General features: G+C 44.5%; 1 protein-coding gene across 7 annotated transcripts in view; it reads right to left on the bottom strand.

Moving 5' to 3' along the window:
- Positions 1 to 24,076, bottom strand: part of ZNF217 (zinc finger protein 217) — an 81,291-nt gene that overhangs the window by 34,236 nt on the left and 22,979 nt on the right. For all 7 annotated transcript variants that reach the window (XM_029612127.1, XM_029612124.1, XM_029612121.1 and 4 more), the window contains exon 2: positions 486 to 2,371. In XM_029612127.1, coding sequence (XP_029467987.1) covers positions 486 to 2,037 — 1,552 coding nt within the window. In that variant the 5' untranslated portion in view covers positions 2,038 to 2,371. The remainder of the gene's footprint in view (positions 1 to 485; positions 2,372 to 24,076) is intronic.

Genomic DNA, 24,076 nt, shown 5'->3' with positions numbered 1-24,076 from the left:
AAATGATCACTGATTATGAATGTGTTTGAGAGGATTAGGAAAGTAAATTCTGACTAATTAGTCAGATGAGTACAAAACTGATTAGATGGGCCTTAAGAGTCTGTCACCATATTCTAGCTTTGTCAAATGAGCCAATTTTTGCCAATACTATTAATATAAGAATATAATGTATCTGTTTCTGGAGTAAGAAGCTTTGTTAATTCTTATTACACAACACTTTGAAAACAACCATTGATTCCTTTATACAAAGAAACCAAAACAGGACCTCCCAAACCTGTCCTGGTGACCCCATAGCCACTGAACTTGCACAAAAGAAAACTGAATATACTAGGTCTCCAGTTTATGCAGATCTCTCTCATGCATAATTCAGCGTGATGATCCTGAAAACCGGGCTGACTGTAGGGTCACCATGACAAACATTTAGGATGCCCTGCCAAAAGAAAACACAAATTTAAGAGTACTCATTTAAAAATGTGCTTCCCTACCTGAATGAAGAATCTCGCCTTGGAGTCCATCTTCTGATCCATCTTCAGAGCATTCTTCCACTTTCTCCGTAATTCCACTTTCTTCCAAAGGTACAGTTAAGTCTGAAAAGCTTCTTCTATGCGATTTCCCTTCGACAGTAATGTGGGGAAATTCTGCATCACTCCTCCTGTCTTTTTTATGCACTCTTGAGTGAAGGACAAGCTGGTGGTATGTTCTGAAGGCTTTTCCACACTCAGAACAATGTGTTGGCTTATCTTTATTTTGTGGTAATTTGTGATCTCCCTCCACAGAAGGCACATCACCAACAACATGTTTGGACTTCTCTTTATCCTGCAACATAGTAGTGATTTCTGTGCAATTGCTACTTTTGCTAGTTTTGGGTTTCACAGTATTATCTGTGAAACAAATCTGAATGCTTTTCTCTGCATTCCAAATTTCATTTAGTTCTTCTTTATCGGAACAGGAATCCTCATTATCTGTACTACCTTCTTGTCCTGGTTCTTTAACTTGTCCATGGCTAATGGCAACTTTGCCTTTGGTAGAAAGTTGCCATGCTTGGTATGTATTGAATGGATCTAGTTCTGTAATCCATTTGCCACATGTTTCTGATTTTTTTACATTCTCTGGTGTCACAGGTCTTAGGTTTAGAAACTGTAAAAATTCTTCTCTTTCAGACAACTTTCCCTCTTTGGTTCCATTAACGACCTTTGGATTATCCTCACTGCAAACTGACTCTTTGGTGTGTATTTTACTATGCTCCATTAAGCTCTCTTTATTTGGAAATAGAAAGCCACAAACCATGCACATTTTGTAAGGAGAAATCACAATTCCAGGTATATGTTCCTGTATTACCTCATTTATGGTAACTGGACTTTCAAAACCTGGCTGAAGTTTATGCTTGGAGCCAGTCTTACTACTATGTGTTCTCATGTGGTTTTTGAGAAACCAAGGTTCTTTAAATCTTCTACCACATACACTGCACCAGTAAGTAAAAGAGTGTTTGTGTTTCTTCATATGGATCTCAAGATCCAGAGTCTTACTGAACGTCTGTCCACAAACTTCACAATTGAAATCTTCTACACTGTCTTTTTGGACTTCCTGTGAAGGAAAATCTGTTTGACTTTTATCAAGAGGACTAAGATATTCCGCTTCAACGCAGAGAACAGCTGGTTCACAAAGTGTTGGTCGATGCTGAGTTAAGACATGTTTCCCAAGGTCTTCATGGTGATTGAAGACCTGATCACAAAACATACAATCCAAAGGCATGAATCCCTCTGACTGCATTAAAAGTTTGTCTTGAATATTTGCATGAGAAATTGTATTTGTACCTTTAATTGGCATAGATGAATCCGTATTCTCCATCTGAGCACCTACAGTACTTGCTATACCATCAAGCCCATCCATATACGCCAAAAGTGGCTGAGTTGGCATTTTTCCTGTAACGCACTTTTCTTGCTGTGTGTGTGTTTTAACGTGAAGCTTCAATTTTCTTTTCTGGAAAACTTTATGCTCACAGTATGGGCAAGTGTAAAATATTCCACTTTTATGCATGCGGATATGCTGAGCTTGGACCTTGTAGGAAAAAAAAAAAAGTCTTGCTACAAAAGTTATATTCAGAACACAAATCTTTATCTATCTTTTTTTAAATGTTCCTTCATTACTTTTTTCTTTACAGACAATTTGAATACATATGGATGTTTGTCTTCCCAGTAACGCAGGGGTGATGATTCTTGTTGTTATTGTTGATGTTCTGAAACGGACTTTACTTAAAATGTTAGGACATCAGTACTTCATGGCTCTTCATCCACAGGTGTTTAAGACATTTATGATGGATGATATGTATATCCCAACAGAGGGCCACTGAAGTAGAGGATAATTTTGACATCTAGAAAAAGATAAATAAAACCAGCTTAAGGGTAAGCAACATTTGCTTTAACATGTGCTCTCTGACCACACACTCCACCAAAAATGGTCAGCTAGTCAATCACATAATATATAGCTACAGATTTGCAACATACCGCAACTTCAAAATTTAGATAAGATTCTGGCATCTGACTACTGTTGCTCATTCAATATGTTTCAAAAGTATGGTAGGTGCATACTAGAACACCTGGCTTTTAACAGAATACCAGTTACTTACAGGGACAGAATACTGCTGTCCCTGTAGGTAAAAAACATTTACCTACAGGGACAGCAGTATGTATGAATACACACTAGTGCATCATTACCTGGAGCACCAGGACAGCTGCTCACGCCGTTCCCTCCCTGGTTCCCACTCACTCCTCCACAAGATATAGTATACCAATAAGAAATAGACACTAGCGTCACTTTGAAATAGTATGGCCGCAGCTTCATTATTTAACAAAACAGCAGCATAACTAAACTTGGTGCTGAACCTCAGTCCCTACCCTTTTCCTCCTTCCCTTAACCCCCCCCCCCCCCCAGTTGGGGTCAGGACCAAGCTGAGACCCTCATCCAGTCTCCCAGTCACTACCAGGACCACTAGCCTTGAACCACGATGGGGATGAAACTACCCCAAGACAGAAGTTCCAGGGTCTTCTGTGTCTCACAAGGCCCTGCGGGTGGTTTACTGAGCCCTATCTCCTGCTCTTAATAGCTGATCTAAATAGATCCCACCCCAGACCATATAGAATGATTTACCTCTCCCAAGGCTCAGACACTTACCAAAGTTGCGCCTTACTCGCCCAGCCACTTGGGTGTGCTGGTGAGGAAGGCACAACCTCTTAACACCTCTATGGCCATAACACCCCTTCAAATTCTTTTTAACATTAGAACATAACCAAACCATCCCAGAATGGTTGACAGCACCTTAGCCAGAGAATTTGAAAACGTCATGCCCAGGTTAGACAAACTGACCCCATCTTTCTCAGAGGTCGGCACAAGAGGTGATCACCCAGTCATGGCGAATGTGGCTTCCCCCTAGCAGGGACACAATCTTGCCCACCTGACTGTTAACCCCTCTTGTTCACAAACTTATAGCAAGGGATGATCTCTGATCATATTAGGGTGACTCACAGTAACCACGAACCAATGAGGGCTAAATTGCAGATTGTTTTCAGAAAGTTTCGACACATGGGGTATCAGATATTACTGCCCCCCAGGTGGATGACAAGAACATCAGGGTGGTCACCAGGATCTCAGAGATCCACTAACAACTGACGCAAAAGTGGAACCAGCTCCATCCAGCGCATACTGATCTTGCCGCACTCGTGAGCAAGCATTCGTGATTTGTGGATTGGTTAACCAACCACCCAGATTTTTTAGCCTGCACACGCCTTTTTCAGCCCTGGCAGCAAAGGAGTGGCCCAGGAACCATCCCAATTTAGCCTTACTGGGGATACCTGTGGACAGTAACACCATGGGTTAGACTCTAGCACTTCTTGGAGTGCTGTCCTCATGCCGTATGTATGAAGCATAGGCTGCGGGAATCCATCTGCCAAGTCACTGAATCACATGCATTGGGAGTCCAGAAGCTGCTGTGCTAACGGCCGCTTCAATTCTAGAGGAATGCCTACCCTAGATTTCATCCTGCAGACCTGCTGCCTGAAGATTCTTATGGAAAACAGCTGCAAACTGGAAGCAGTTAAGCGGACAAAGTTTGTCGTGTACCAAAAAATGGAAGCCACTAGACTGCTGGGCTGTCACATATGCGGCAGTATTCCTTACAGGGCTAGTGTCCAATCCTTGGACCACCAACAGGACCAGGTGCTGGTTTATGCCAAGCTGGTCCGTCTTGGACCTCTGGATACACAGCATAATGCTGTCATGGACACAACTACTGCTGCCATCGGCAAGTCGGTCAGGTCTGAGTTGCTCACATGGATGACACACTCTCTCCCCACCCTCAGTGCTGCAAAAAAAAAAAGAGAGAAGGCCAAACTAAAGGACGCCTGGAATAGGAGTGCCTCGTAAGGGGAAGAGGTTACCCCTGGAATAGCATGCCATAATTGCAGAAGCTGATTGTGAGTCACTGGGCACAGCAATCAGGCCTGAGGGTCTCACCAGCCAGCCAACATGCGCTTAACCATGAAGAGGCAGGGTTTGGCCATCCCTGCAGTTTTGCAAAGGCGGCTAAACCTGCCAGATAGGACTTAACAGTGCCCCGCGATACGGAGGTGCTCTTAGCTCCAAGGACATAATCTACCACTATGTCCTCAGTGATGGCCCTTCCAAGTCCAACTCCTACTGTACAAAAAAGCAATCACAGCTGCAAAACCCCTTAAGTAGAATCTCCATGTCCCAGGGGCCATGGAGATTCACATCAGTTCGAATGTGTCACTGTTCTGTAAGACCAGAGGAATGTTGGCATTGGTTGCTCCATCACATCCACCTCCAGGACCAACAAACAGAAATGGGACCATTTGAAATGAGAAAGGGAATCTGCAATCTCGTTATGAACCCCGGGACATAGTGAGCCCTAGCACCAATATTCAGCTTTAGGCATAATAGCACAAACTCACACAGGAGCTCTGACACAAGCGGGCATTTAGCAGACTGGGAGTTAATTCAGTCACTGTAGATGCAATCAAGGGCAGACTGCAGGAAAATATTGGCTCAGAGGATTTTACGCCTTTGTGCACTTTCCCTGCAACATGTGTATGTTGCAACAGTTCCCAAAAGCATACTAAGTCAACCCTGGAACCCAGCAGAATTGAGGCAAAATAAACAAACAATCTTTTCTAAATAACTAAGAAGTTGAACACATTCCAGAGACCCATGGGTAAGCAGAGTTGCAGTCCCTTTTCCATCCAAGCAAACTATTTGGGCCCCCTACACATCTGCTTATCTCTTATAGATATATATTCTGAATGCCTGATATGACTCTTGAACCAGTTGCAAGTAACAATACTTGTGTGTCAGACACACACACTCAAATCACAAACATTTTTTAGATTGCAGAAAATTTATTGGCACATACACATTAACAACTACAAAGACATATTCTCTCTCAGACACACCCACATACAGAGTGTTTGGGTATGTCTGTGTCAGAGACAAAAGATACCCACGCGCACACACACACTCTCAGACAAAATTTGTATGGGTATGTTGTCTCACTAATAATATATAATACGTTAGATTATTGGAATTTTCCAAATTATGATAATCAGTACCGATTCACAGTTCTATAGTAATTTTTCCTAATTGTAATTTCATATAAGTGATCAAGTGACTCTCATACCATCCCGCGAACTTTTTTGGCATATCTGCTCTCAAGCCGCATTAGGGATCATCTTTAATCATTGGTCACTGCTTCACCCATATGCTTTTTGATTTTTTACTTTTTATTTGTTTAATTTTCTTTTAAGTAAAATGCAGAAATACTTCCCTTTCGGGGATCACTGTTCATAGAGGGTACAACCCTTCCAGAAGAATTCAAAGTGCAGTTCGACGTGCATGTTTCACGTCCTGTGCTGCTTCAGGAACTCCTCTGACTGAATTTGTGTGCCAGAGTGTCTTCGGTTACACTTTGGTTTCTGAAAGAATAAATTTTTGTCACAAGCCATTCTATTGGGATTGCACTTGCCTTGCTTAAGCTTTGACCTGCACTTACAGCCTCGCATGTGCTTAAAAACATTTGCTTAGAGCCACCGCTTCACAGGAGATTTCTCCCGGACCGCGACGAAGTAACACTCACGTTCGCGAGGCTGTAAATGCAGGTCGAAGCTTAAGCAAGGCAAGTGCAATCCCAATAGAATGGCTTGTGACAAAAATTTATTCTTTCAGAAACCAAAGTGTAACCGAAGACACTCTGGCACACAAAAACAGTCAGAGGAGTTCCTGAAGCAGCACAGGACGTGAAACGTGCACGAACTGCACTCTGAATTCTTCTGGAAGGGTTGTACCCTCCATGAACAGTGATCCCTGAAAGGGAAGTATTTCTGCATTTTACTTAAAAGAAAATTAAACAAATAAAAAGTAAAAAATCAAAAAGCATATGGGTGAAGCAGTGACCAATGATTAAAGATGATCCCTAATGCGGCTTGAGAGCAGATATGCCAAAAAAGTTCGCGGGATGGTATGAGAGTCACTTGATCACTTATATGAAATTACAATTAGGAAAAATTACTATAGAACTGTGAATCGGTACTGATTATCATAATTTGAAAAATTCCAATAATCTAACGTATTATATATTATTATTGTTGTGTTCGTTGGTTCTAAAAATAAGGTCCGAGTCTAGTAAATATCATATGTTGTCTCACTGACATGCTACTGTTGTGAGGCTGCTTATGTGCTCACATACGGGCCGATACAGTAAACCACGCGGGAGAGCGGGCGAGCGCGATTCAGTAACTTTATTTAAATTAGGGCCCGCGGTAAAAAGAGGCGCTAGGGACACTAGAGCGTCCCTAGCGCTTCTTTTTTTGAAGGAAGTGGTGGCTGTTAGCGAGTTTGACAGCCGACACTCAATTTTGCCGGCATCAGTTCTCAAACGCGCTGACAGCCACAGGTTCGGAAACCGGATGCCGCCAAAATTGAGCGTCCAGTTTTCAACCCGCGAGCCCATTTTAAATATTTTTTTTTTTTTTAACTTTTTTTTTTCACTTTTGGGGCCTCCGACTTAATATGCTTTTCTGTGCACTTCCCCGGCGCCGGCAGAAATTAACGCCTACCTTTGGGTAGGCACTAATTTCTTAAAGTAAAATGTGTGGCTTGGCTGCACATTTTACTTACTGTATCGCGCGGGAATGACTAATAGGGCCATCAACATGCATTTGCATGTTGCAGGCACTATTAGTTTCGGGGGGGGGGGGGGGGGGGGGGGGAGGGGGGGGGGGAGGTGTTTGGACGCATGTTTTTGACGCGCTATTACCCCTTTCTGAATAAGGGGTAAAGCTAGCGTGTCGAAAACGCGCATCCAAATGCTGATTAACAGTGTGCTCATTCTCTAAGAGCCTCACTGGTTCCAGAGCCAGCTGCTTCTTTCAGAGCTAGTATAGTCACCTCAGACAGAAGCCTCCCTAACACTGCATAGGCACTTTCTCCTGGCTTCCTTCCGACCTGTGCCTGTAGCTTGCCTCCACTTCTCCGCAACCCTCCCACCACTCTAGTCTATACAGTCTGCTGCTTTTATGGCTTCCCAGGGACTGCTCTGCCTACAGACTCCAGGGGAGAGGGGACAAGAAGTGACTCCTACTGTTCTCTGGGCTTATAAAAACAGAAAATGAAGTACTGGCCGAGATTAGGGAAAGCCACTAACCCAAAGTAGCACAGCTCCAGATGGAATCCTGCTTTCTCTTGTAGAGCCAGTGCAGACAGAACTGGTGCAAGGGTATTAGGTGTCATCAGCAAACCTTACAGCCTTGCACACACTCCTGGTCCCACTCTTCCCACGAATAATTTAAAAAATATGCATTTATAGTAACAGATTTTACATGAAAATATGTTCTAAGGTAAAACTATCACTTAACATATATATTATTTAAAAATCAGTACTGCGGTACCAACTGGAAAACTCTGCAAAAAAAAAAAAAAAAATCACCTGCAGTCATATGGTATTGGGACTATCATAAAGCATATTGGCCCTCAGAAAGCTTTACGTAAACTTAGTTACAATATAGTAAATCCCCCATACGAAAAGAGCACTAACTGCCAGCACTTTACACAGTTCCAACCCTACCTATGAAAAGGCAACACCTCAAATATTACACCAGGCCCTAAAACACCAATACACCCAATATTAGATAAACAGAACAAGCCAAGCTGAAACTAAGATGAGGTATTTTGCTAGCATATAATCACACATGCAGAACACTGACAGACCCTCACCAAATACAGAATAAAGGAGACAAAGTATAACTAGAAACATGCAGACAAAAACTGAATTGGAAACCGTAACAAGACAGGCTCTGTATGCAGTGCAACAATGTAAAAAACAGAAACATCACTCTTCCTCATTAAACTTAAAAAAATAAAATCAAGATATACAAAACAGTCTAAAAGAAATATTCAAAACAGCTGATGAAAAGAGTACCCATTATTTTTTAATTATTCCCAAATACCATTAAAAGCAGAATAAACAAAGCAAAATATTTAAAGACAGAAGACATCAAATAAGAGCAAGTTTGTTTACCGTAAACTGTGTTTTCCGTGGATAGTAGGATGAATTAGCCATGCTGTCTGGGAGCACCCCCTGGTGGTCCGGAGTGGAATTTCTCTTACAAGGTTAGAATTAAAACTCTATTAGCTCGCTCCTGTGCGGTACCTTCCCATGCAACAGACTCTCTCCTTCAGTCAATAAGAAAGCTTAGGACAGGAGCGGAGTTAGATTAGGATAGTAGTGAAAAAACAAAACAAAACACTGTCCAGGAAGGTGGGTGGGAACACATGGCTAATTCATCCTGCTATCCACGGAAAACACAGTTTACGGTAAGCAAACTTGCTCTTTTCCGCAGATAAGCAGGCCGAATTAGCCGTGCTGCCTGGGAGTCCCTAGCTGTCAGACTAAGCATAAGAATTCTTTATTAAATTTGTGAACTCTTGTGGAAGTGGGCAGTTTTCTTTTTACGATTTTGTTGCATGATGTAGAATTTAGTGTCCCATCAATGCGTCCAACACCTTTGTAAGGTGTTGGAGGCAGTAATGGGATGTGAAGGTATGTAGGGAAGACCACGTTGCTGCTTTGCAAATGTCTTAATAGGAATTTGTCGAAGGTGCGCTATCGAGGCTGACATTGCCCTCATTTGGTGCGCTTTCGGCATGGAGTGTAGATGTTGAGACTGAGGAATAGCAGAATTTAATGCAGTGTGTAAGCCAGTTTGAGAGTGTGCGCTTTGAAATAGATAATCCTGTTGCATTCAGACTGAAAGAAACAAACAGTTGAGTGCCTTGCCCTTTTACAATCTAGCATGTGCAGAAAGGCCTCCTGACTGTTGGAATGGGTTTGGGAAAAAAATAGGTAGCATGATCGTTTGGTTTAGGTGGAACGCCAAGACTACTTTTGGAAGGCAGGAAGGATGGATGGATGAGTGCGTAGGGTTACCTTGTCATGATGGAGCTGGACGTAAGGAGGATAATGGACGAGAGCTTGAAGTTCACCGACTCGTCGAGCAGAGGTTATTGCTACTAAAAACAAAAACCTTCCACGTCAGAAATTTTAATCTGAACGGGTTCGAATGGCAGGAGCATTAATGCTTCCAAGACTATGTTTATGTCCCAAGGAATGGCCGGCTTCGTTATAAGAGGTCTGAGTTTCAGTGCTCCTTTCATAAAGCAAGTTACTAGAGGGTGAGTGGAAATAGATGCACCCTGAAAAGAAGGGTGATATGCTGATATGGTACTAAGATGTACTGTTATGGAAGAGACTGCAAGTCCGGAAGTGTATAGCAAATGTAGGTAATCAAGTAAATTGTTCTGGAGAAGAATGAAAGGGATCCAGCTGCAATGATGTACACCAGTGGTGAAATCTGTTCCATTTTGCTGCATAGTTTTTCCTGGTGGATAACTTTCTGGAGGAGATTAGAATGTCTGATCTCCGATGAAAGTTGGAGATGGGTTAGTATTTCCCTTTCAATCTTCATGCTGTTAGGTGAAGCAAATCCTGCATGGGATGGAGCAGTTCCCCGTTCTCTTGAGTCCGTAGAAGAATCTGTGGTTGCATGGAAATATGTAGTAGGTAGGCATACCATAGTTGTCGGGGCTATTAGGATGAGATCTGATTAGTCTGCTATGCATTTCTGTATCACTCAAGAAAGCCGTGGAATTGGTGGAAAGGCGTACAGTAGTTGCTGTCCATCTGAGAAGAAAGGCATCTTGTGACATCCAATGACTGCTCAGGTACAGGGAGCAGAAGTTTTGCAGTTTTGTGTTTTGCTCTGTTGCGAAGAGGTCTATTTGCAGAAGACCCCATTGCCGGAAAAGTGATAGGGCCACTTGCTGGTGTAGTTCCCATTCATGCTGGTGAAATATTCTGCTCAGGCGATCTGCTGTTGTGTTAGTTATTCCCAGGAAATATGTGGCCTTAAGGCATATGAAGTGCTTCAGGGCCCATTCCAACGTTAATACTGCCTCTTTGCATAGGGTCTTGGAACCTGACCCTCCTCCTTTGTTTATGTAGAACATTGCTACTCTGTCTGTATAAACCATGACTGTTTTCTTCCGTAGAGTATAGGAGAATTTCTGGATTGTAAGATGAATGGCTCATAGTTCTAATAGATTGATTTGTAGAACTGTTTCTTCTGGGGTCCTGAGACCTTATGACTTGAAATGTAGAACATGTGCTCCCCCATCCCCTTGTCGAGGCATCTGTGGTTAATACTATTTGGTGGGTGGGGTTTCAAAAAGGAGCGCCTGACTGAAGAACTCCTGCACCAATTGATGTTGTTTAACATTGACTCTGTGAGGGTTAGTCGACGGGACATCGGGTGTAAATATTGCATCCATTGCAGTTTGAGACCCTACTGTAAATCGCCATCATGTGGAGGAGAGTATTGGTTACTACATACATAGCTGCAGCCATGTGACCTAAAACTTTCAGGACCTGATGAGCTGTTGGTCTTGCAAGCAGTTTTATGGATGACGCCAGTTCTTGAAATGTGTTAATTCTGTCATTTGGTAGAAAGGCTTTGCAGAGGTACGTGTTTAATATTGCTTCTATAAATTAAAGAGTTTGTGATGGAATAGGATTGGGCTTTTTGTAATTTAAGAAACCTAGTCTTCTAAACAAGTAATGATTTGGATTTGATATGATCTCAGCATATCTGGGGATTCTGCTACGATCAGCCAGTAATCTAGGGAAGGGAACAGCTTTATTCCTTGTTTTTTGAAGGTGGGCCATGGCTACAGCTAAACATTTTGTAAATACCCTGGGTGCTGAGGATAGGCCAAATGGGATTACCTTGTATTGATAATGACTGGAATTGACCTGGAAACAAAAATAGTGCCAGGAATTTGGGTGTATCAGTATGTGAGTATAAGCTTCCTTGAGGTCCAGTGAGCACATCCAATCATTGGGTAGAAGAAAAGTTAAAATGGTTTTCAGAGATGACATTTTGAACTTCTCCCGTAGGATGTACTGGTTTAGTGACCGAAGATCTATCCAAGATCGGGCATACTCCTCCCGATTTCTTGGGAATAAGGAAGTATTGAGTAAAAGCCCCCGTAATACTGATGAGGTTGTAAAATTTGAATCGCAAGTTGTTTAAGTAGTGACTGGATTTCTTGTAACAACATTTGAACTTCCTTTGATTCACTTTTCTTCGGTATTAAGTGCAGTAGAACAGGTACTGTATGGAATCTTAGCTGATAGCCATTCATGATATTTAGAACCCAGCGATCTGATGTGATCATGGACCATTGATGAAAGAATGCTTGAAGATGACCTCCCACGGGTATTTGTAGCTGTGACCTGGTTTGGTTCAAAAAGACTGCTGAGTCTTTGGAGGTACTTGTTGTGGTTGCTTAGGTGTTCTCTGGAATCTGCTTCTACCCCGAGATGGGGATGTGTTTGATTGAGGTCGTGGCTGGTATTGTGGAGGTCCATAAGATACATATGACCTGTTTGGGTGCCTGGGATAAAAGGGTCTTCTGTATGGAGGATAACGTCTGGAGGTTGTTTGATCCTGAGGAGATGTCAGCGAGGATACTGCCACATTTTGGTCCTTTAGCTGAGTTACTGTTTCCTTTAACTTCTCCCCAAATAGCAGACCTCCCATGCAAAGGTGACCGCCTAATTTGTCATGTACTTCATCCTTAACAGCACTTGCTCTGAGCCATGCTATTCAGTGGGATGCAATGGCCGAAGCTGATGTTCTTGAAGAGGTATCAAACCCTTCATATACAGTTAGAAGATACCGGATTGCTTCCTCCACTTCTGAAAAACATTGTTTTTGGGTGTCTGGATCCGATTGTGGAGCATAGTTTAATTTTTGGTAGACAGTCATACAAATACTGAGCGATATAAAATTGGTGTTGTTGGATCCGTGCATCGAGCATGGATCCTTGAAAAAGCAAAATTGCTTACCTGTAATAGGTGTTATCCCAGGACAGCAGGATGTAGTCCTGGGATATGGGTGATGTCACTGGACGGAGCCCTATCACTGAAAACTTTGTCAAAGTTTCTAGAAACTTTTGACTGGCACACTGAGCATGCCCAGCATGCCATGATCCCTCGAGCCACAGGGGTCTCCCTTCAGTCTCGTTTGTAGCAATAAGCTTTAGCGAAAACATAAATTAATAAAATGTTTCGAACCCAACTCCGCAGGGTGGCATGTGGGTTTCGTGAGGACTACATCCTGCTGTCCTGGGATAACACCTATTACAGGTAAGCAATTTTGCTTTATCCCAGGACAAGCATGATGATAGTCCTCACATATGGGTGATTAGCAAGCTACAGGCCGAGTCATCTTTGTGTTGGACCTACAGTGTACAACAGGCACAACTGGTGTACTGTTGGAAAAATGAGGCAGCCTGAAATCACAGCAGGTTGGATGTGGAAGGAGTTGGGATTCTACTGGAAATAAGTTCTTTAAAACAGATTGCCCAAAGGCTGAATCTTGTCATCCGTCTGTCAGTGACATTTTACCGCACTGATAATTTAAACCCGGAAGGTTTTGGTGGCATGTTGGCAATGAAAAGTGCCTTTGGGGGGGGTTCACTTTTGTGAATAAAAGGGAGAGAGAAGGAGAAGAAAAAATGAAAGACAAATGCCTGAAGAGAGAGAAGAACCGCGACTGTTACGAGAAGAAAAAAGACTGAAGGAGAGAGTCAGTCGCGCAGGAAGCTACTGCGCAGGCGCGAGCTAATAAAATTTTAATTCTAACATTCTAAGAGAAGTTCCGCTCCGGACCACCAAGGGGCGCTCCCAGAGAGCATGGCTAATTCAGCCTGCTTACCTGCGGAAAACACCCAATTATTAAAACTAATAAGGATAAAAAAAAATCCCCTGCTCTCCATACCTGGGAACTTTTGATTTAGAGTCACCCTGAGATTGTCATGGATTAGTTTGGGAAGGTAGTGGTACAACCTTCTCCTCTCTCTCACATACCCATATTCTCCTACACACATATACACACTTGCTTACTCTCACATCCTCACACATTCTCCCTCTCATATACCCATACATATGATCTCTCATACACATACATGCGCACACATTCTCTCTCCCCAGAACATACAAACAGAGGCTTCCTCAGGCCTAAACAGCTTCTGCCTCACCCATACATGCAGTCTTACATGCTATTTTCTCACATGCTCCTATACATTTTCTCTTACATGCTATTTGCTCACACATATGCTCTCATACATACATGTTCCATGTCTCTCTCTCACACATGCTTTTTCTCTCCCCAGAACATACCAACAGAAGCCTGTTCCTTAAGCCTGTGCAACGCCACACACACACATTCTGTCTTATATTCTATTTACTCATATAATTACTCACTCTCTCTCCAAGGAACAAAAAGGGTTCAGGTAGCATCAGCCTTCTTTCTTCAGCTAGTGCAACAGCCTCTTTTCTGCTGCGCGGCCTGGCACAAATTAGCCCTGCAACCATGTGATTGCCTGACTAGCCCACTGGGGCATGTCCGAAGCCCCCATAGGCCAATCTGTCCCGGATGCAATTATCACTCAAGAACCGCACTCTCTCTGCTGGAAATCAGGGGATGGAAACCAGGCTGTGACCCTGTTGAAGTCCTGGAGGAACGCAGACCATATCTTGACGTTATGAATAGCTACCGCTGTGGATTCGAGTACTTGTTCAGTGGCATTATGAATGGTGAACTATGATGCCTCTGGGTGAAGATTAGAGTTCTCCACGGCTGCCATGGTAAGCAGCCCCCCGGAGGGGTGGGAATGTGACACCTTCTTGCTGGGAAGCTTTGGGGGAGCCCTGCATGGCGTGGACTCGTGATGGCCTGCGTGGGCTATTTAAGGCAACTAGAAGATCCAATCCATCATGGTGACCTACAAGAGAAGGAGGGGGGGGGGGTGCGACATAGGAAAGCTTTCCAAGGCTAAGCACGGAAGCTCTAAACCACTTCCCACCATCATAGGATTCATTGAATCCACTGTGATAGTGCGGTAGACAAGCCCTATTCCAGTGGGGGGGGGGGGGGAATAACCTCCATAATGGCCAAATTGGCCTGGATAACCCTACCAAGGCTTCTAATCATAAAAGGGATGCTGATACAGGTGCACCGTGACAGTCGCTTTCATAATCACTCTACCAACGTGCATGGTCACGTGAAGGTTACAAACGTGCATCCTGATGATCGAGAAAACTAGGGTAATGCCCACCTAAATTGGAGCCACTTCCCCACCATGGATGAGGCAGAAGTGGTGCCAGACGAGAGTATCCACCATGGGTATCCTGGAATGCATCTGGAAAGATTGAAAGTGAACCTCATTGCCAGTTTGGGCAGGGGCTTCCATTCCTAATCCAAAGAGGAAGGAGCCGAGCCCTGGAGGGGAGACAGCGAGTGCAGACCTCCATCGATAAGTGAAGCTGAATCAAATAGTCCTGAGATTGCAGGCTCCAACGAGACAGCAGAAAGCACCGAAAAGGAGGACGCATATGTGCCCTTGCCAAAAGGTACCACCTCCAGGGTTGCCGCCCTCAATCCAAGCACCTGTAGATAGGACCACACTGTTGGGCATATTGTGTTCGTCAAAAGGCTGACCTGCACCATCAGCTTCTGAATGCAGCTCTCTGGCAGAAACACCCTGCCCTGCTTTGTACTGAACCAAACACAGAGATACTTTAGTGGCTGAGATGGCTGAAGATTGCTTTTCAGGTTTACCACCCAACTGAGCTCCTGCAACAAGGAGGAGATCTCCTTGCGTGACACCTGGAGGCTCTCTTCCAGATTCTTGGCCCAAATCAGCCACTCATCCAAGTATGGGTATACTAGGATCCCATGCTCTTTCAATTCCGCTGCCACCACCACCACCATAACCTTGGAAAAAGTTCTGAGCATGGTGACCAATCCAAAAGGTAATGCTCAAAACTGATAACGGCATCCTAAAACTGCGAAATGCACAAAACGATACTCTAGCCGGATGGGAATATGCAGGTACACCTCTGACAAATCCAGAGACATCACAAACTCCCAACTGTAGAGCCACACACAAATGACAGTTGACCCCCTTAAGATCCAGGATGGGGTGAAGAGAGCCCTCCTTCTTGGGCCCAACAAAAGAAATGGAATATTGGCCTGTATTTTCTTGAGATGTGGGCACTAGAACCACAGCCTGCAGACTGAGGAGTCAAAGTACACTCCACTGCCTGTCTCTTCTGTGGAGAGTTACAGGGAGACACCATTCCCAAGGAATATTGCGAAGCTCCAGCGCATAACTATCTCATATCACTTCCAGAACCCAGTGGTCCGATATGATTTCGACCCACCTCCAATGAGAGAGGGGCGACCCCCTATCTCCTTTCCTGGGGATGGGTCGGCACACCTTCACTGTGAGGCTCGGGGACTCCACTACCTAAGCCTGGGCTGCCTGGGACGAAAGGACTGAGACCTAGCCAAAAGGTCAAGCCCTCTGAAAAGCTGCTCTTCTGTAGGGTCGAAAGCGCTTTGATCGCCTAGTACGAACTCTCATGCTGAAAGAGCACAGTTTCCCCATTTGCCAGAGAATAAGAAACAGAACCAGGGACTCACCCCACATACTGGCCATTTTCTCCAGCTCACCGCCATCAAAAGCGAGCCATTAGACAGCTTTGTAAGGTTAGACTTGAGATTGCATTGGCCGACCAATTTCTCAGCCATAACTGACGCCTAACCGCTTACCAAAGCCACCCCTCTGGGTGAAGTGTAGACCAAATTGCAGCCCGCATCTGCCAAAAAGGCAGCAGCTGGTTCCATCACTGTCCTGGCATTCACACCAGATTTAATTAACTTTGTGAGAGAGAAAAGCAAACAAGAGCGAGCTACCAGGGAACAACAAGCAGCAAGTTCATTGCCATAATTTCAAAGGCCTACTTAAGGCCTATCCTGAGCATCCTTCAAGGACGCTCCCCCTTCCACAGAAATAGTAATCCGCTCGGTAACAGCACACACCAGCGCATAGACCTTTGGAAAGCGCAATTGCTCTTGCACTGCTGGGTCCAGAGGGCACAGGCCTTCCAAGACTAGTCCTCATTTGAAATTAGCTTCTGGGAGGGGGGGGGGGGGGGGGCACCCCACTCAAGATCAATTAATTCTTGAATGACCTCCAAAATAGGAAAGAAACATGAGGCTTTACGCAAAGACAGCAAAATGGGATCTTTCTTTGGCCCAGACATGGATTCAACCCCAGATATTCCCTGCATCTTCAATGTCTGGGAAATCAGAGCTGGTAATTTATCTCTATGAAAGAACCGCAACATAATTTTATATGGCTCCAAACCTGGAGGAATTTCCCCCATCCTCCAGGGAGCAAAGGATCTGCTTCATTATCTGTGCCAGCTGGCTCCCTATCGGGAATACTAGCAGCTGATCTAGGAGTACTCCAACACTTATCCACAGCACCAGACATGCGGGGTTTCATCGCCTGTGACCCTGACCCACTAAGATTGGCCAGGACAGAGGACTGCGTCTGAAGAAAAAAAAAAAAATAAAAAGACTGTAGTCCTTGAAAAAAATTCTACCCAAGAAAAGGAATGCCAATACCAGGGGGCATCTGCCATGAGCCCACTGAACTAACCTTCCCCTGCTGATGAACAGCTCCAAAGTCAGGCGACCCTCCTGGCAGCTCTTTTCCCAGTCCCGCATCAGGCTGGGACGAACTGGGCTTAGTAAAATCAGATGAAGATAATTCGCCCTGAGCCTCCAAGCAGTGGTGACAAGTTAGAGGGATCGCCAGGCTGAGAGGACCGAATATGACAAGCAGCTCTTTACCTGAGCTCAGCCTATCCTGACTGAGTAAAGAATGTCTCCAGCTGCAGGGGCAGAGTGCATATACCTTCACCACTGTGCTCTGTTTCCTGCACCTGCTGCCTTTCAGCTTTTTTTTTTTTAAAACGGCTGAGTCCACCCTGGCTGAAAACCAGCTACCGGACAAAGGCACTCATCCTTGGATCCCTCTTTCAGATATCACCTCAGGGATTCTCGACTGAGGGAGAGACCAAATGGTATCACCATAGGAGAGTGGGGTGAATTAAAAAATGTCCTTTTCTCCTAATAAATCTTAAAGCAAACCTCATTAGGGAGATGCACATCTACTATCTGCCGGAGAATACTGGCGGCTGTTGTCACTGCAAGGGTACATATACTGTGATGTCAGCTTTGCTCCATCTCCATTTGCAGGTAGAGGTGCATAGGCTACTGGTTTTGTATTCATCTGTCTGAATGCAAAAAAAAAAAAACAAAACAAAACCCCAATACATTAAAATCTAGGTATAATTTTAAAAACAAAAAATACATTTCTCCCCCTCACAATGTAACTGGTCTAATTTCCCTATAGGAAACTAAAGTAAAACAAAAAAATAGTTTTAAATGTTGATGCTGCGATGGGCACATAAAAGTAGAGCACAGAGTGACCCTCTAGCTTACAATTTAAGGCAGACGTAACAGAGTTGCTTACCGGTAACAGGTGTTCTCACAGAAAAAGCAGGATGTTAGACCTCACATATGGGTGAATAGCGAGCCGAGGATGCCCAAGCAATGTATCAAAAACACCTAAAGATGTGCAACCGGCACAACAACAGGGGGTGATTTTGGATAACGGGCAGCCTGAAAATCCCAGCGGGGTGTCGGAAGGAAGTTGGGTATTAAGCTGAGAATAAATTGCACAGAACAGACTAGCCAAAGATAGAATCTTGTGTGCCAGCTTTGTCCAGGCAATAATGGGCTGCAAAGGTATGGAGAGAACTCCATGTAGCAGCTCTGCAGATGTCAGCAAGAGGTACAGACTGAAGGTGTGCTACCTACGTTGCCATTGGTCTAATTAGAGTGTGCTTTAATGTGTCCCTGTAGCGGAAGGCCTGCCTGTTGATAGCAGAAGGAAATACAGTCCACCAGCCGGGAGGACAGGGTCTGCTTTCCCACCAGGATACCCAGCTTAATTTTATCGGAGGAGACAAATAGCTGGGTGGACTTCCTAAGGCCTGCAGTGCATTCCAAATAAAAGGCTAGCGCACCCTTGCAGTCCAAGGAATGCAGAGCCCGCTCACCTGGATGTGAGTGGAGTTTTGGAAAGAAAGTAGGTAAAACTATAGATTGATTTAAATGGAACTCAGACTACTTTCGGTAGAAATTTAGGATGTGTGCGAAGGACCACCCGATCATGAAGGAATTTTGTGTAAGGGGGGTACGTAACCAGCGCCTGCAGCTCACTGATTCTGCGAGCAGAGGTCAAAGCAAGAAGGAAGAGCACCTTCCACATGAGATGCCGTAACTTGCAGGAATGCGGAGGTTCAAACTGAGGTTTCATAAGTCGCACTAAAACCACATTAAGGTCCCAAGCAGGGGCCAGGGGACAGAGAGGGGGCTTGAGGTGAAACAAGCCCTTCATGAAGCGCACTACTAAGGGTTGTGTTGAAATAAAGACATCCCCTGTATCCTTATGGAAGGCTGCTACCGCACTGACATGTACTCTAATGGAGGATGTTTGTAGACCTGACTCCGAGAGGTGCCAGAGTAGAGTAGTCTTAAAAACTTCATTGTGGGGCAAGTAAAAGGATCTAACTCCTTTGAAGTACACCATGAAAATCTTTTCCATTTAGAATGATAAGATCTTCTAGCAGAAGGATTTCGTGAAGCTACCAGGACCTGGGATACAGAATCCGAGAGATTGAGAGGCAGCAAAATTAGCCTGTCAACATCCAAGCTGTCAGTGACAAGGCCTGGAGGTTGGGATGGCGCAGTTGTCCGTTCTTCTGAGATGTCAGAGACGGATCTGTGCCTAGGCGAATTTGAGAATGGATTGAGAGTTGCGAAGGATGGGAAACCATACCCGATGCAGCCAGTAGGGGGCTATGAGAATCATGAGGCCCCTGTCCAGACGTAGCTTCACGAGAGTTGCTGATGAGAGGAAGTGGTGGGTAGGCATACAGGAGACCTGTTGTCCAGGAGCAGGCGAAGGCGTCCCTCGGTGGAGTTTTTTTTTGTTTTTTTTTGACTGCGATGTAGGGAGCAGAAGTTCTCCACCTTGCGATTGTGAACCGATGCAAAGATGTCTATGTTCGGATACCCCCACTTCTGAAATATGTGATCTGCGACTGTGGGCTTCAGGGACCACTCGTGGGGTTGAAAAGTACGACTGAGTCTGTCCGCTAGAATATTGTCCACGCCCGCCTGGTAGGTCGCTCTCAGTAGCATGGAATGAGAAAGTTAAGGCCCAAATTTGCACTACTTCCTGACACAGGAGGTAGGAACCTGTCCCCTCCTGCTTGTTGATGTACCACATTGCTACTTGATTGTCTGGATTAGGATTGTCTTGTTGGATAAGCAATCCTGGACGGCTAGAAGGGCATATCTGATCGCCCTGAGCTCCAGAAAGTTTATCTGATGTTGCGCTTTTGCTGCAGACCAGGTTCCCTGAGTTTGCAGGTGGTTTACAAGTGCTCCTCAACCAAGAGCGAAAGCATCAGTTGTCAGAATTATTTAAGATTTTGGAGCCTGAAACGGCAGCCCCTTGAGCAGGTGGGACTCTTGGATCCACCAAGCCAGTGAGAGACGAAGCTGCCTGGTGACATGGACAATGTTGGACACTGAATGATGTGCCTGGGACCACTGGGATTTTAGTGTCTACTGTGTTACTCGCATGGCAAGTTGAGCCATTGGGGTAACATGGACAGAGGACACCATATGTCCCGACAAGACGAGGACATGATACGCAGTCGTGGTTCGGCGAGTGTACAGTGCGCTCAAGCACTGCCAGTGTATGAGCTCGGTCCCTGGGAAGGAAAGCTTTCGCTTGGATAGTGTCGAGACCCTCTCCGATAAAGGAGAGGGATTGAAACGGAATCAGATTGGACTTCTGATAACTGATTAGAAAGCCCAATGATAGTAGAAGCCGCACAGTGAGATGGAGGGAGTGAAGAACTGCCTCCGGAGACTGAGCACTCAGTAACCAGTCGTCTAGATAAGTCTAGACGTGAGTGCCTAGTCGTCTTAAGTATGTGGCTATTACTGCCAGGAATTTCGTGAAAGCACAAGAGGCCGAAGCTAGGCCGAACGGAAGTACTCAGTACTGGAAGTGCTGTTTTCCGACGAGGAACCAGAGGTATTTCCTGTTAGACAGGATAATTGCTATGTGCATGTATGCTTCTTTTAGATCTAGAGAGCAAAGCCAATCCCCCTGTTGGAGAAGAGGGAGTAAAGAGACTAAGATTACCATTATGAATTTCTCCTTTCGCAGATGTTTGTTCAGAGCACGAAGGCCTAATCTGGGGCGAATGCCTCCCGTCTTTTTGGTATTAAGAAGTATCGGGAGTAGAAGCCCTGTCCCCTTTGTAAAGGAGGAACTGGCTCTATGGCGTTGGCTTGCAGGAGGGAAGCTATCTCCCCCTGCAGGAGTTGAGTAGTCTGAGGAAGACCACCTCTGCCGAGGTGGAGAGTCTGACTGTATGGAGAGGAAGTTTAGATTGTAACCTTGAGCTATGACAGACTGGACCCACTGGTCCATGGTGACCTTGAGCCACATGGTGGTAAAGTGGCATAGCCGGCCGCTGACCGGCAGGGATGGCAGAGGGGGAAGATGACAAACGCTCTCTGGGGGGGGGGGGGGGGGGGAGGCAAAACCCAGAGTCAGGACCAGATTGTGCAGGTGGCTGTGCTTTCTGAGGCCTGGGTTGTTGAGATGGAGGCTTTTGATAGGGTCTAGATGGACGAGACCGAGCTGGTGAAGGGTAGTATCTTCGTGCTTTGTAAGCAGTTCTTTTCACCTCTCTCCTGAACAGCTGTTTAGAAGAGGTAGAGAAGTCAGCATGTACAGCGGAAAGCTGCCGCAGTGTCTCGTTATGATCTTTTGAGTTGTGCGATAGTTTCTTGGATTTTTTTTCTCAAAAAAAACAAAAAAAAATTGTCCCCTATACAGGGGAGGTCCGCTAAGCGGTCTTGTACTTCTGGGTGTAAACCTGAGGATTTTAGCCAGGCCCACCTCCTTGCGCTTATTCCGGCTGCTGATAACCTGGAAGCCATATCAAAAATGTCGTAAGCTGACCTGACTTCATGCTTACCTGCATCGAAGCCCTTTTTTTTACGATTGAGTTCAGTTGGTCTTGGAACTGATCCGGGAGAGACTCCGAAAATTCCTGTAGTTGCTTGAATAAATTCCTGTTGTATTGGGTCATATAAGAGTAGATATGCCACAATATGAGAAATCAACACTGAGCCATGGAAAACTCTACACCCAAAAGCATAGAGGAATTTTTGCTCCTTCCCAGGGGTTGCCGAAGAATGAGGCCTTGGTCTCTTAGCCTTTTTCTGGGCAGACTCTACCACCACTGAATGATGAGCCAATTGTGTTCTTTGGAAACCAGGCGCCGACTGGACCAAATAGGTGGCATCAGTCTTGCGGTTGACCGGAAGACCGTACCAGGATGTTCCCAATTGCGCTGCAGAAGATCAAGCAGATCATCATGCACCGGGATGGACATTTCTTCTTTTGGTGTGTCGACAAACTGAAGGACCTCCAGCATTTTGTGTCTGGAGTCTTCTTCAGTTTGCAGGGCAAAAGGTATAGTCTCAGACATTTCCTTAATGAAATTAATGAAGGAGATGTCCTCCAGTGGAGACTTTAGTCTTTCTTCAGGTGGCAAAGGCTTAGATGGGATATCTCCGGTGTCCTGAGAATCAGATGAGTCATCGGACCACGGTTGGTAAAGCTGATCCCCAGCTCCCAATGGTGGGTCAGATGATTAAAAAGGCACCTTCTCCGGCCAGAGGAAGTCTGGGCACAGAGGGAATCTATGCCGGCATAAACGGCTTCGAGTGTGGCATTGATGGTCTCGGGTCCAGCATCGGTGAAGGACGAAGGGGCACTGATGGCCTCTGTGGAAACAATCCAGAAGGCCCTGGAAGCAGTTCCGGCCTCAATGAACCCTCCTCGTCAGAGGAAAGATAAATGGGCGTCGAGGGACTGAGGGGTATCTGTTTTCCCTGGTGCCACTGGTAGAGCACTGATGAGGACATCCAGCCTGTCGAGAAGCGGAAGAAGCATCGGTGGCATCAGGTATTCCCCCGATATCCAAGATGGCCGATGTCATTGTCCATACTTGGTATGCACATTCTTTCAAGTGCTCCCGTTCATTTTGCAGCCATGTTGTTTTACAAGCTTGTGGCTGTTTTAAAAGGGCTTTTTCATTCATTTTCTATTGCACAGGTATATTCATTCGCAGCTAACAGCTTTGTGTTCCCTGAAGAAGTCTGAATCACTTCGAAACACGCGCAGTGTTGGAAGACTCATATCGCTACACTATTGATCATTTGACAAGTGTAGAAGATTTAAGGACAGCTACATTGTGGACATTTTATCCAAAGATAAGTACAATTTTGTATAGCCCCCATTTATCAACAGGGGAGTACAATAATCATCGAGACTCTTATATGATCGTTTCAGAAGTGACCTATGATTATAAAACCCCAGCACTCCTACAGGCTTACACATATAAGCCATCGGCAGCAAGGGCACTGTATGACAGTCACTCTTCATATACAATAAGAGCCTGGGTGTATAGCGGAATATTTATTGGTTTTTGTTTTGATACAGAGTTTTCCTGCTACTTTTTGGGATAATATTTTAGTCTTTGATTTAAAATTCCAGTACGTGTGCTAGTGTGCCTGTTTTAAAAAAGTTACCTTCCCAGAATTTTGCAGCACATTACATACTCTTGAAATATAGTTTTAAGCCACTTTTGCCTAAAAAGCAATTTTCAAAAGTTACAATCCCTTCCATCAGGTTGTTTGCGAAACATGCTAGCACAAAAAAAAAAAAAAAAAAAGAAAAGATCTAGTCGCCAAAAGGTATTAAGATAGTTTAATGAAACAGAGAAAACATCTGCAACACTTTGCTGACATTTCTATATATTTATGTGAACTACACACAAATGCATTCAATCTAAATGAAATTTCAAAATTCTTTATTCTGTGAAGTGCTGCAAGATTATACAAAATCAGCAACCCCTCACTGTAACCTAGCAAGCCCTTAAATCATGAAGTTAGTTGCACAGCTTAGCAAAGTTGCAGCTATCTTTTCACAAGAACTTGGATTAATATTCTTCAGCAAAAAGCTGGAGACTTAAATGGATTCTCATTTCTTGCAAGTAGATGTAGATTTTACACTATAACTATTTAAAAACATGGTTTTACGCACCAGAAACAGTTTAAACAGTCATTACTGATTAGTGAAAATAAAGTGTTCTTTGAGGCAATTCATATGGCCCAGATAACTGCAGGCCTAAAGGGCTCAATTCATACAGATTCCCCTCCTCTTATACATAGAATGAAAAGCTATATTGACTCAAACCCTAAATATTTCTTTTAGTAGTAATGACAAAGAAGGTTTGATCTTTAGATGGTGTGCCATACCTAAATTAGAGTTCACATATTGTTTTATCATCTCTGAATTTCATTTTAAACAAACATCTTAGCATGGGAAAAAACGTGCTCCAATGAAGCATAAGTTGAAAAAAAAAAAT

This window comes from Rhinatrema bivittatum, chromosome 8 (genome assembly GCF_901001135.1).
Source record: "Rhinatrema bivittatum chromosome 8, aRhiBiv1.1, whole genome shotgun sequence".
NCBI lineage: Eukaryota > Metazoa > Chordata > Amphibia > Gymnophiona > Rhinatrematidae > Rhinatrema > Rhinatrema bivittatum.
This window is presented reverse-complemented; position numbering and strand designations above follow the sequence as displayed.